The 14,838-nt window shown below is 31.9% G+C and overlaps 1 protein-coding gene and 1 long non-coding RNA gene across 2 annotated transcripts; one reads left to right on the top strand and one right to left on the bottom strand.

Annotated features, from left to right (window-relative positions):
• Nucleotides 1-1,839: 1,839 nt before the first annotated feature.
• On the top strand, nucleotides 1,840-5,339 carry LOC131596432 (diaminopimelate decarboxylase 1, chloroplastic-like). Its single transcript, XM_058869079.1, has 9 exons — nucleotides 1,840-2,525; nucleotides 2,653-2,827; nucleotides 3,045-3,194; nucleotides 3,444-3,605; nucleotides 3,926-4,111; nucleotides 4,204-4,326; nucleotides 4,450-4,539; nucleotides 4,887-4,978; nucleotides 5,017-5,339. The coding sequence occupies exons 1-8, from the start codon at nucleotides 2,050-2,052 to the stop codon at nucleotides 4,965-4,967; spliced, it is 1,443 nt and encodes a 480-aa protein (XP_058725062.1). The 5' UTR covers nucleotides 1,840-2,049; the 3' UTR covers nucleotides 4,968-4,978; nucleotides 5,017-5,339.
• An 8,749-nt stretch (nucleotides 5,340-14,088) lies between these two features.
• Nucleotides 14,089-14,564, bottom strand: LOC131600571 (uncharacterized). Its single transcript, XR_009283202.1, has 2 exons — nucleotides 14,427-14,564; nucleotides 14,089-14,337 (listed from the first exon to the last, which is right to left on the bottom strand). It is a non-coding gene; the product is annotated as an uncharacterized LOC131600571 (long non-coding RNA).
• Between the last annotated feature and the right edge of the window lie 274 nt (nucleotides 14,565-14,838).

The following is a 14,838-nucleotide window of genomic DNA, read 5'->3' as shown; positions in this document are numbered from 1 at the left end:
TTCTCTCGCATGCATTAGCACATAAAGTTTTGACCGGCCTCGTTGTAGGGTGATTTCTACATAAATCACTTGGCGATCTGCTTAACATAGCGCAATATTTCGTGTCCCGAATAAAAAAAGATCAAATATGGAAGAGAATTGTATGCGGTTGATTTAAGACTTATGGAGGTTTATCATGTAGTCGCTATGATTTTATCAAGCTTCTGATAAATGTCCATTGAATTTAAATCCGAGAACATCCTTCACTCACCATCGATCTTTATTACTAACTTTGATAACATACTTGACAAGTTTCAAGATGGTTATCTTTAACATCTAACAACTAACTTTAATTTCCGCACTTTATTATACCGCTCTTTATATTTCTCGCTTTATCGCTTTATTTTATCATTTCATCATATTTACATTCTGCTATTTTCTCTTTGTCCATTTGGACATTTATATTCCGCTATTTTTTTCTTTGTCCATTTGGACACTATGTTTATGTTTCCGCTATTTTCTTTTTGTCCACTTGGACCATACTTTACTTTTATGCTAAAACACTAATAAATAACAAAAATCTAAAAAACGTTTAAGGCTCTCTTTCAGACTATTGGTTACTATCCCTAGCATTTTGGAGATTCGGACTTATGGACCTAGTACCTCAGGACCCTTATTCTATTGTTACTCTGCTGTTATTCTGTCCGTCTGGCATTGGATTGTTGTCTGTTTGTATGTGCAGGTATTTCCTTGAAAGCCCTTGATGGTTAATTCCAAGGCATTGATATAAGGATTTTACCCGAAAACAGCCGTTACTCTGCCCGATTTTCGTCAGAATTTTAATGTGTTTAATACAAACTGGTGCTAAAATAATAAGTTCATCTGGATCCCCAAGTGATAATGTTTTGGTTTGGTATTGATAAGTCCAAAGGATGGGAAATCTACCTTGACTCATAATGTCAAGTGTTGGCTTCCTCTTCGGTTAGACCGTTCTTTTCCTTAGCTTTTATTTTACGCATTAGGATAGCCTCTTCATCTCCTCCCCTTCTTTAATTTTCAAAATCTTCTCCCTTTTTCTAAAACATTCTTATGTTTGCAACCTTTTCAAAACCTTTCTTTTAAAAATATCTTTTGCCCTTAGTGGCCTTTTCTTCAAAAAGTTTAGACACGACTAATTGTCAAACCGAGTGGCGATACCCCTACGATTTTGAAATTGATGGATATAATGAGATCTTTTCCGCGTGAGAGCGCTAGTGGCATACTCGTTGATTTTATCCGAGTTGGAGCCCTTCTTTCATTTGCGATGCAAAGACTCGTTTGTTCTCATGCTCAAGATCAATGGCTGAGTATTTCTCTCCGACGACGATAAAATGTTTATTCATTTTTAAAACGTCTTCCCTTTTAAAGCGGAACTACATTAGCTCTGACTTCTCCATTGCACCGAGGAGGTATGTAGGCACAAGGCTTAATGCTTTGTCGAGCTTATTTTAAAAATAAAACAAACCCTTTTTTTTAGCACACACGACACAGATTTTCAAAAAGGTTCCTGTGGAGTACCATAGATACGAGGAGTGCTTAAAACCTTCCCCTTGTATCAGCAACACTCGTACCTAAGATCTCTTCTTTTTGTTTTTAAAAAACAAACTTTGGGTTTTTTCGTTCTTTTCCCTTTTCCTTAGGAAACAATAAAGCGCGGTGGTGACTTTCACTGAAATATTGAGTCGAGTCAATCCTATGGCTTCGATCTCAGATTTTCCCCGCTACAGAAAAATAGCGACTTCACTGGGGATCCAGTTTTAAGTGTGTTAAGCCTATTTTTACTTGTCTGTGTGTTTTATTTGTATATATTGTCTGTGTTTTTCTTTTTGGTACAGAAAAACGCATTAGCTTTGTTCCACTGGTTCTCCAAAACGCACCGTTATGAACACACTCTTGAATCTTACTCCATAGTCATCAACCTCGTACTCCAAGCCGACGCTAAAGCATTACTCCAATCCCTCGCTAATCCAATTCGGTTCTCTCATTCGTTTCTTCCAATTCTAGGGTTTTCACTTCTCTACCATCATCACCATGGCAGGTACACACCTCCTCTCTCACACTTGTTCCCTTCCCAAAACCCAAAACCACTCTTTCACCAAAACCCCTCTACCTCAAAACCTTCTCTTCCCTCTCAAATCCAAACCCACCCTTCTCAGAGCAGTTCTATCTCAAAACACAACCAAAACCCCATTACAAGACACTCATTTTCACCATTGTTTCAGCAAGTCCGAAGATGGGTATCTGTATTGTGAGGGTCTTAAGGTGGACCAGATTATGGAATCTGTTGAAAAAAGACCTTTTTATTTGTATTCTAAACCCCAAATTACTAGAAATGTTGAAGCTTATAAGACTGCATTGGAAGGGTTAACGTCTATTATTGGTTATGCTATTAAGGCCAATAACAATTACAAGATTTTGGAGCATTTGAACAACTTGGGTTGTGGTGCTGTGCTTGTTAGTGGAAATGAGCTTAAACTCGCTCTTCGTGCTGGATTTGATCCCACAAGGTTTAAGCTTTTCATATACATGATATTGAATGGATTCGGTTTTGATGTTCGGTTCGGTTGTACTTTTCTGTTGTTGAAAGTTTATGAGGTTTTGTGTGTAATTTTTGGTTACTACATTAATGGATAGGTGTATCTTTAATGGAAATGGGAAAATCTTGGAGGATTTGGTCTTGGCTGCTGAAGCAGGCGTGTTTGTCAACATTGACAGTGAGTTTGACTTGGAAAACATTGTGGCAGCTGCAAGAATTGCTGGAAAGAGGGTGAATGTTTTACTTCGGATTAATCCGGATGTTGATCCACAGGTATATTAATTATTAGTTTATTTACCGGGTTGTAGAGTTTGATTCACACACTTGTGGTAAATTGGAGACAAGATGTTATTTTCTTATCATTTGTTGGTAAATTGGTAATAATTAGCAATTACTGTTTAAACAGACACAGGGATGCTTACAAAGGACAAATTAAATGTTAGGTTTTAAAGAAATACAGTAGTTTTATAGCCAATGCTGTTGTTTTTAGGTCCATCCTTATGTTGCCACTGGGAATAAGAACTCTAAATTTGGCATTAGAAATGAGAAGCTGCAGTGGTTTTTAGATGCTGTCAAGGAGCACCCTTCTGAAGTAAAGCTTGTAGGGGCCCACTGTCACCTTGGATCAACCATTACCAAGGTTATACAAAAAAAATCTTTGTTTGTCTGCCTCATTTTGTGCTTTAGTACTCTTGGATACACTTTTCTGCAATCTATGTTTTCTTCTCTTATTATTATTCATTATTTTTTCTTTATTGCTTCAGAACATACTTTTCTTCTTTTATTTATGCTTTGTTAGGTCATTTTGAACTGCTGTCGTTGATTCTTTATCTTTATCTAAATATGAATGTTGAAGTGGTTGTTGCTTGCTATTTTCCCTCCTTTCCAGGTAGATATTTTCAGGGATGCAGCCGCTATTATGGTCAACTACATTGACGAAATCCGAGCTCAGGGTTTTGAAGTTGATTATTTAAATATTGGTGGTGGACTTGGGATAGATTATTATCATGCCGGTGCTGTCCTTCCTAAGCCCAGAGATTTAATCGATACTGTGAGGACTCTATGCATATAACTCACTTCATCTTTTCATATAATATGTGATTTAGGTCATAATTCTTTTCTAGAATAAGGAATAAAATCATGTCGTATACAAATTATTAATTTTTTTCCATTAATGAGAGACACAATTATGCAAAGGATAAAATCATGCCATACACAAATTATTAGATGTCTGTTGCCAAATGTGATCCTGTAGTTGTCTGCGTTGAACAGGACATAAGTTTTTATGTATCTTATACTCCCTGTTCTTATTTAATCGTATTCACACTAACCCTCCTAATTGAATTTATTAATTTTTTTCGGTTGGAGTAGGTGCGGGAGCTTGTTCTTTCCCGTGGTCTTAAGCTCATCATTGAACCGGGGAGATCACTTATAGCAAATACCTGTTGCTTGGTTAACCGGGTGACAGGTGTCAAAACCAATGGCTCTAAAAACTTTATTGTGATTGACGGAAGTATGGCTGAACTTATCCGCCCAAGTCTTTATGACGCTTATCAGGTATTTGTTTAAGTACCTGTTATTCTCTTTTAGCTTATCTTATAAATCATTGATATTAATGAATGTTTAATGTCATATTGTTTTTAATGCAGCATATAGAACTGGTTTCCCCTGCCCCAGCAAATGCCGAGATAGCTACTTTTGACGTGGTCGGCCCTGTTTGTGAGTCTGCCGATTTCTTAGGAAAAGGAAGAGAACTTCCAACTCCTGCCAAGGTACTATAATGTATTGATATGTATTAAATAGTTGCATAAATATTTTATTTACATTACTATGATGATGATGACAATAATCTCAACTTGTTTGAAGTTTGACTATCTAATCTGAGTTTCTTGCAGGGTACTGGTCTGGTTGTTCATGATGCTGGTGCTTATTGCATGAGTATGGCATCTACTTACAATCTAAAGATGCGTCCTCCGGAGTATTGGGTAAGGACCAATCTTTCTTCATTTGCTAATGTAGTTAGCCATGCTTTTGAATAGTACAAGAAATTGGTTTTGGGACAAAGAAACACATTTCAATAATTGTTAATGAAAACTAATGAATTGTTAGGTAAACGATTATAGAAGAGATCCTTTTAATAGCTTTTCTCAGGTTTTGAGTAAAAGAAACAAAAAAAAAGCTTGTTACACTTAATACCTGGAAATTGTAATATTGATTGCTATATTATTTGTTTGCAGTTGTATGATAAGAATTACACCTTTGCATGAAAAAACACTTTCAACTCCATCTATGATTTGTCTTGAAAAATGATATCTTTTGTAAAATATTTCAGGTTGAAGATGATGGATCATTGAGCAAAATCAGACACGGTGAAACATTCGAAGACCATATCCGGTTCTTTGAGGGGCTTTAAACTGATTTAAACCATATCCGGTTCTTTGAGGGGCTTTAACTGATTTAAATTATCCGAGGCTTGTGAGGTTAGGATCTTTCCTTGTTCAAGAATGTGGTCTTTTGGTTTTGATTCTAATGTACACTCTTGAACAAGAATGTGGTCTTTTGGTTTTGATCATCATAGTCCACCATTGGTCATTGCACCCAGTTACTCGCACCGATGACTATCACTTGGATTATCACTAATTATCATCCATATCACCACCAAGAACCACTTTAACCACACTTGATTGTTGAAATAACAATTTGAAAACAACACTTTTTAATTTGATTTTGATAATAATACAATATAAGAGAATAATTTTATAATCTAATGTTTGTTACATGTGTATGTGTAGAAAGCTTTTAAATGGATTCATTGTAATCTATCATCTAAAAAGATTAGGAACTTTCTTTACCCACCTTCCTATTTTCTTGGCCACCCCTGGTGAAATCTCTAAAATACTCCCTGTTTCGGAAATGCATTTCCGAAGTCACTTATTTTATGAGAAAAATGTGGTTTCGGAAATGTACTTCCGAAAACGTGTTTTTTTGATGAAAAACATTGATTTCGGAAATGTAAATCCGAAATAGTTTTTTTTCCAGAAAATAGGTGAATTCGGAAGTGCATCTCCGAATTCACCCCCCCTTTGAAGAATTCGAAAATGCACTTCCGAAATAAGGTCTGATTACAGAAGAAAAATAACAAACAACAACGATTCGATTTATTTAACGGATGAAGATTACATCGATCACATTACATAAGATTAAAGTTACATATTGTTAAACACGGGTAGGTGAGGATGAGTCAACATTTTGATAACGTCGGCCCCCGATCTTTGAAGTTTCGCATCCAACACGATCAGATCCTTCGAAGAAAACCGGTCGAAAGTTGTCCACAAAACCGCTAAATCTTCGTCGTTCTTGACCTCGAATGGTTTGAACTCAACGTCTCCGTCGTCGTTAAGCGATGGTGAGCGGTACTCAAGCTTGACAACCTTCCGATTTTCTGTATATTGCAATAGCGTGTTGAGCGACGTTATCAAGTCCGCAAACGGCGTGTCGCGCGGGAAGCGGAATTGGAACGGCATCGGGTAGCCACTGGTGAAGTAGATGAGTGCTAGGTGGGGGTTAGGTTTGTGTCATTTGTGTTTTGTGGTGTGAAGATGATGAAGAAGAGTGTGTTGTATTTATAGACTTATTGGAGTAATAATGGCCCAACAAACCTTATCCTGCATTCAGTGGAAGTTTCGGAAATGAACTTCCGAAATTGGTCTAAAAACATGTATAATTCGAAAATGAACTTCCGAATTATGCAGAAACAGAGGTGAATTTCAAATTTTAAGACTTGCATTCTGTTTTGGGTTAACAATACCAAATGCATACAAAATAGGCATAAAAATGGCAATGACAACATAAAACATACTTATATTATATATGTATTGAATCAGTCCGATTTTACATGGTAAACGACAATACATACAAAAAGGACACGCACCGGTTATTATAAACAAAAAACGGCCCGGTAAAAACTAAAATTCGCCGAACCAATCAGTGGCGCTTAAATCTAAAATCGGTATGTTCTTCGATCGCTCTCTATTTTCCTCACGCTCTTGGCTCATCATTTCTTCAAACTCCGCCATTCTTGAAACAAAAGGATCCAGCGGGTCAAAATCATTTTCTTTCGGCGGGTCAAAATCATCAAAACGGAGCTTCTTCCAATGGTCGATTACCTCATCCATGCGTATCGGTGAATTCAACTTCATTTTTTTAGAAAGCATACAAGCACATGGAAGGCCGTATGTCTTTCTAATTGTGCACCCGCATTTAGAACTATCCGGACCCATTGTCTCTGCCCGCTTCGCTTCATGAAACATAAAATTCAAGCCCAAACGGGATATGTTGTAAATCAATTGCGAGAATAGATTTTGGCCCTTAAACCGGTGTTCCATAACCGTCTTGCTCCGACCGAAAGATGTTTGAATTTCATTGTATTGATTTTCGAGCATTTGGTTCACGGTGTCCCATCCCCAACACAAATCTCCCTTGCTATCACCCAACCATCTATTCAACACCGCATGTGCGAATTCAACTCGGTTAGTCGTAGTGCAACCAAGATGTCTTACTCGATCCGTCCAAGCACAAACAACTTTTTCCTTTACTTTGTCAAGGATAGTGGATTCGACATAATGACAAAAAGTCTTAATGGAAACGCACAAAGACCTAAAGTGTACCAATTTCTCGGTATACAACTCTTCGAAGTGTGCATCTAAAATCTCCCTCCATGCGGCCATAATCCTATCCACCACAACACCGACTTTGATAACTTTACCGTTTTTATCCGGCCTATCTTTTGTGCCAACCGCGGGTTTGAGCTTACTTCTCACGTTGCACGTTATGTGATACCAGCAAAGTAATGCGGTCGATATCGGGAAGACGGTATCGACCGCATTCATCAAAGCATTGTCCCGGTCGGTAAAAATGACATTTGGCATAACCTTTTGATCAACCAACAAAGACTTGCATATTCCCAAAGCCCTTGTAAAGTTATCTTCTTTTTCACATTCCAAAAAAGCAAATCCAACCGAATATGTCTTGTCCGTCGAGGTCACACCGACAATCTCTAGAAGAGGAAGCCTATACTTGTTGGTCTTGTACGTCGAATCCATCACAAGAACGGTTGGAAATGTGTTGAACAATTTGATACTTTCGGGATGAGTCCAAAAAATGTCACGCACCCTAACTTTGTCCTCGGACGTTCGGATGCTTGACACGTATTGGTTATCGCTTAATAGTTTCAAAAGTTGTTGCATTTCCGACCGAGGGCCCATTTTCAAGACTTTAAGATTGTGTCGTTCATTGTAAACTTGCTTGATATTTGAAACACTATCCGGTTTTTTCGCTTCAAATCGACAAGTATGTTTCTCGAAGCCACTTTGACTATCGATAAATCCGAAATAACATTCTTCTCTTCGCGGGACAAACGACACGCCATTGGATGCCCGTGTAACTTGGCATCCAAGGCATGATTATGAATTCCACAAATGACGTTTAAACGCCACAAATCATCAACCCTCCGAGTCACGCGCAACTTAAACGGACACCCACACTTTCTCGATCCCGTGTCTTCGTGTTTTAACACCCGGTTTGTTGGTGCATAACTCCCACCCATCTCGCAATTCAAAACGACAAAAGCTTTCCGTCTACTATTTCCATTGTCGGACCTTAAAGTAACAATGCCAAATCCAAGTTTACTAGCTTCACTACGAACCCAATCAAGCGATTGTTCACGACAAGCGAAGCTCCGATCAGTTGTAAAATGCCGTCGTACATCTATCGATCGATCATGGATTTAACGTCGCTAACCGGATCGTTATTAACATTGACATCTTCCGGAACTACTACTTCATCGTCGATAATGTTGTCCGGATGCACCATACCTAACATATGCAAAAATTAGCAAAATTGACCAAAACTGTTTTTTTTACTGCCAGGGATGATTTCGGAAGTACATTTCCGAAATTTGTTAGGTAACTTAATTCAGAAATGCACTTCCGAACCATCGCAGTTTCCATAACAGATTTCATCAATCAATGTAGTGAAATAGGGAATGAAATGAGAGATGTTTACCTCAAATTGTAGCTTTCCATGCTCTCTTTAACGTGATCAACGGTTTGAAACTTGATTTTGAGACGAAAAATAGTTTGATTTTGATGGAAGTTTTGGAGAGAGTTTGGGTTTGTTTTGGAGAAATGATGAAATAGTGAAGGAGGGAAAATGGTATATGAACACTTTTTTTCGGAAATGAACTTCCGAAATAATACCTGACTGTAAAAAACAACGTATTTTTTGAATTTTCATGCATTTCGGAAATGCATCTCTGAAAACACCAATTTTTTGGTGTTTTCGGAGATGCATTTCCAAAGTCTGAAAAAATCTATAAAAAAAAATTACTTCAGAGATGCATCTCCAAAGCAGGGGTAAGTTAGGGTTTTCGCTGGGGGTGACCCCCATAAGGAGGTGGATAAAGAAATTTTTAAAGAATAAGGATGCTCTACAAATGATCCTCGAGTGTATTTCCTTTTTGGCTGGGCCATTAGAAAAGGAGAAATGGCAGGCCCACTATTTATCACTTGTAACCCTGATCCAACCAACAAGCTAACTGAGTCTGGTTTATTGCAAGTATAATATGTATTTTATTTTAGTTTTAATATTGTAAAATTAGTGTTTATTAAATATCATTCCCTAACAATTTAAATTTATCTTATCATTTATTAGAAAAATAGATTATATAGTGTCGAGTTCGCAACAATGTTAATTTCTTTTGAGAGAGAGCTTTGGTGTCCATTCTAGTACTTCCCAACTCAAATTTATAAAAAAGAACATGGTCTTGGTAAAGGTTAATCTAGGTTCAAACAACATGGTCTTTAACCCGTATCTATCAATGTGGCTCCTTCGCAGACGAGGTTGAGTAATTCTTGGTAAGGGTTGGTCTAGGTTTCGACAACATGGTATTTTTTGTTCTTTCATATAAATTATGTTATGTTTTTTTGGTGTTTGGATTCCAAAGCAGGGGTGGTCCTGAGCATGGGCTCGTAGGACGGGAGCCCAAGGTTCCACAAATTTAGGGACACCAAATGTTTTTACCCATATATATATATATATATATATATATATATATATATATATATATATATATATATATATATATATATATATATATATATATATATATAGGGAGCGTATCCGGTGAGAACTAATATTTATGTGAGAAACGAGAACTATTAATATAAATCGTTGGATTTCATTAACGTTTAAGATTTAAAATTTTTAATATGAAGATCACCTCATTGAATTTTATCTGTTATGCTCAATATTTAAACTTTTCATATGAAGAGATTTTTTACTTAAAATAATTCTACTTGATGAATTAATCATTATTAAAATGATTTTTTAAAAATATATTTAATTTTAGAATATAAATATAAAATATAGTTCAAATATATTTAGTATTTTTATTTGAAATTAAAATTATCTAAAACTATAGATAATTTTCAAGACTAAAAACATAATCCCAAAATGATTTTTGAAAAATAAAATTAATTTAAAAATAATCATAAACATAAATTGTATACTCATCTTACTAGTATTAAAATTATTTTTAAATAAATATGTTATAAATTTCTTTAAAAATCTTAACTCTTAAAATCTAGTTAAATAAAAAATTTATTTTAAGGTTATATCTTGCGTATTATAAAACTATATTTTTATAATTTATATTGCTAAATTAATTGTTGTAGACTTATTTTGAAAACCGAACAAGCCTCTGAATGTTTTAATAACAATTTAATCATCATAGCAAAATTTATTAAAATTTCTTTTACAACATTCACTTAGCTCATTCCTGAAATTATTCCAAAAGAAAAATTCTGAAAAATAAAATTAGTTTTAAAATAATCAAAAACATAAATTGTTTACTCATCTTAGTAGTATTTAAATTATTTTTAAACAAAACTATGTCATAAATTTATTTAAAAATATTAACTCTTTAAAATTAGTTAAAATTATATATTGCATATTATAGAATTTTACTTTAATAATTTATTTTGATAAATTAATTTTTGTAAATATACTTTAAAACCAAACAAGTCTTCCAATATTTAATAACAATTTAATTATCGTAATAAAATTTACTAAAAAAAAATCTTACACTAATGACATATCTCATTCCTTAAATTATAATTTTTTTTAATTTCTTACTTCATAATATTTAGTAAATTTTATACGATGATTAAATTGGTATTAAAACATTGGGAGGTTTGTTTCATTTTCAAAGTAAGTCTACAACAATTAACTTATCAAAATAAATTATAAAAATATAATTTTATAATATGCTAGATTCAGCTTTAAAATAGTTTTTTTAATTTAATTAATTTTTAAAAGTTAAGATTTTTAAAGAAATTTATGACATATTTATTTAAAAATAATTTTAATACTAGTAAGATGAGTATACAATTTATGTTTATGATTATTTTAGAATTTATTTTATTTATTAAAAAATTATTTTTGGATTATGTTTTTAGTCTTGAAAAATATTTATAGTTTTAGATAATTTTAATTTCAAATAAAAATACTAAATATATTTGAACTATATTTTATATTTATTTCCTAAAATTAAGTATATTTATAAAAATTATTTTAATAATGATTAATTCATTAAGTAGAATTATTTTCAGTAAGAATCTCTTTGTATGGAAAGTTTAAATATTGAGCATAACAGATAAAATTCAGTGAGGTGATCTTCATATTAAAAATTTTAAATCTTAAACGTTAATGAAATCTAACGATTGATATTAATAGTTCTCGTTTCTCACATAAATATTAGTTCTCACCGGATACGCTCCCTATATATATATATATATATATATATATATATATATATATATATATATATATATATATATATATATATATATATATATATATATATATATATATATATATATATATATATATATATATATATATATATATATATATATATATATATATATATATATACAGGGGTGGCCCTGAGCACGGGCTCGCGGGGCGGGAGCCCAGGGCCCCATAATTTTAGGGGCACCAAAAAATTTTTTTTTACCCCTATATATATTAAAAGAAATTTTTTTAATATAAAAATACTTGTTAGAATTTTATTTTTGAAAAATACTGACTATTAAAATTATAGGGACACTACAAAGTCAAAAGTAATAAAAGAATGTAATTTCCCGTAAATAAAATATAGAATAGAATAAAATTAATTAATTCTCTTAAAATAAAATCAATTAATATTATATATCTATAATTTTAGCGACTAAAGAGTTTAGTTGAGACACTGAAATTAAAATAATGATATAGATAATTTTTTATAATATTGATAATGTTATTTGATAGGTTAAAAATCTTCTAACCATGCCAATTTTGGATTCAAGCTGTATTAATAAATTTTGAAAAACTTTTATTAAATATTTTTTAGGGAAATTAAGTGAGATAAGTAATATATGCTAACGTATTAATTCAAACTGCTAACATATTTATACTGTATTTATACTATTTTTTTTAGTGTTACAACGTATTTATACTGTATTTTCTCATTCGACAAAACGTTGGAAAATTCTCAGAGACAATGTGAAAGGTTTAACTATTAAACCATTGTCACAAACACGTTGGGAAAGTCATGTGAATAGTGTATATGCAATTAAATCTCAAACTTCATATGTAAGAGAAGCACTACTTCAACTAGCTGAACAAGATAACGATCCCAAAATTAAGAGTGAATTCGAATCTTTAGCAACTCATGAAATTGAAAACTTTGAATATTTAGTAGCTATGATTATTTAGTTTGAATTGTTAACGGCTGTTAATGAAATTAGCAAAAGCTTGTAAAAAAAAGATGTGGCTATAAAACTAGTAAAAAGTTTGATCAAGTATTTGAAAAAATATAGAGAATTTGAATTTGTAAATGCTAAGGCTAGTGCTGAAAAGATTGGGAATGAAACGGAGATTGAAAGTGTTTTTATTCAAAAACGTAAAATTAGTAGAAAACAACACTATGATGAAAATTCATCTCAACCCACACAACTGAATCTTAAGTCTGCTGAAGAGTCTTTCCAGAATCACTATTTCTTATATATTGTAGATCAAACAATTGGCTCTCTTGAGTCTGCTGATAGAAGATTTTATCTAATTATTTCTTTTATTCTTATGTATTTATTATTAAAAAAATTTGGGGCACCACTTTTTTGATTCGCCCAGGGCACCCAAATTCAAAGGACCGGCCCTATATATATATATATATATATATATATATATATATATATATATATATATATATATATATATATATATATATATATATATATATATATATATATATATATATATATATATATATATATATATATATATTAAAAGAAAATTTTCTATTATAAAAAAAATTGTTCGAATTTAAAAAAAAATACTTACTGACAAAATTATAGGGGCACTAAAAAGTCAAAATTAATAAAAGAATGTAATTTCCCATAAATAAAATATAGAAAAAATAGAATAAAATCAATTCATTCTCCTAAAATAAAATCAATTAATATATCCATAATTTTAACAACTAAATAATTTAATTGAGCCATTAAAATTAAAATAATGATGTAGAGAATATTTTATATTATTGATAATGTTATTTGACCGTGTCAAATTTGAATTAAGTTGTTGATCTTGATGGTGAAATTTTGTTTGAAGAATTGAAAGTTATTAGACAAGTTAAAATCAAACTATATGATATTGAGTTCTTTAATGACTTTTAATTGTTTTTCTAATGCACGCATAGCTTGAAGAAGTTTTTCTAAATCAAAATTATTAAAATATTATTTGAGATCTATCATGTCACAAGATATATTAAATAGTCTTGCGTTGATTTCAATTGAAAATAATTTTTTGAAGCACCTTGATTATGACCAAATTATTAATGATTTTGCAACAATTAATGATCAATTTTTTTATAGAAAAAAAAATGAATCAAGAAGAAGAAAGAATAAATCTCTTTATAGTGGTTTATGTTTTAATGTAGTATAAACATTGATTCAAAGATCCATACTTATATTTTTTTTTGTACAATGTCTAATGAAAATGTGTTTTTTATTCAATTATTTCTTTTATCCTTATGTATTTATTGTTAAAAGAAATTATAAGAACACCACTTTTTTAATTTGCGTATTTATTGTTAAAAAAAATTATAAAAACACAACTTTTTTAATTTGCACAAGACACCCAAATTCAAAGACCGACTCTGATCCGAAGATGGTTGGTTTGGCCGATTCTGGGTCTTTTGTTTGAAACCCTCACTTAGGGTTTTGTTGGAAGAAACACAATATGAGTGGCTTCTTCTCATCTCCATGTTTTTGGGCTTTTTGTTTACGATTAATTTTGGTTCATGAGTATTGCAAATCATGATTGACTCACAATCTCCAAGAATACTCAACATAGAAAAAAAAAAATAGTAACCATTAAACATTTGGGAAAAGGTAAATATGCAATGGAAGCATTTCTTTTTGTCTAGAGCAATAGAAGTATTTTATTAATTGATTTATTAGCTAACAATTCACCTAGTGAATATTCCATAGTTATAATAACATTTTAACGACAACAATGACAATGACAAACTTTGTCTTTGGTACAGATTCCTTTTGCCGTAAATGATGGACAATTAATCATGCAAAATTCTTGGCAAAAGAAACCCCTCCAATCACAATAGTCAGGTTCATCAAACTCACACCTTTTTATTATTTTTGCCTCAAGCATTGGCACATGATTTCCTGCACAAATCAAATTCATACTATAGTTAATTTAATAAACAAGAAATTTGTGAAATATCACCAACAAATAAATAAATCATAACTCATACCAAAAGCAAATGAGAAAATAAGCAAGATAATCAAGAGGTTTTTCATATCTATGATTTTGAGGAAAAAAATTTCAACTTCTAATGGTGATATTTCACTAGTTAGCTGGGTATATATATAATGTGAATCTCTTAAAAATTGTTCAAATGTGTGTGCGTTACTTTTATGCAAAAGTAAGAAAAAGTATAAAAAAAGATGAGTCAAGAAAAACTGATATATTAAATAATTAAGTTAATGAATAAAAACAAAATTAAAATAATGATACATAATGAATAAAAATATTTATATAGATAAATGATGAGGGAAAAAAGCAAAAAGTAAAATAAAATAATGAATGAATATAAAAATTATGATTAAATAAAAAATGTTCAAAAAAAAAAGGTAAATACTTTGCATAAAACCCAATTTCTCAAA

This window comes from Vicia villosa, linkage group LG4 (genome assembly GCF_029867415.1).
Source record: "Vicia villosa cultivar HV-30 ecotype Madison, WI linkage group LG4, Vvil1.0, whole genome shotgun sequence".
Classification (NCBI taxonomy): domain Eukaryota; kingdom Viridiplantae; phylum Streptophyta; class Magnoliopsida; order Fabales; family Fabaceae; genus Vicia; species Vicia villosa.
This window is presented reverse-complemented; position numbering and strand designations above follow the sequence as displayed.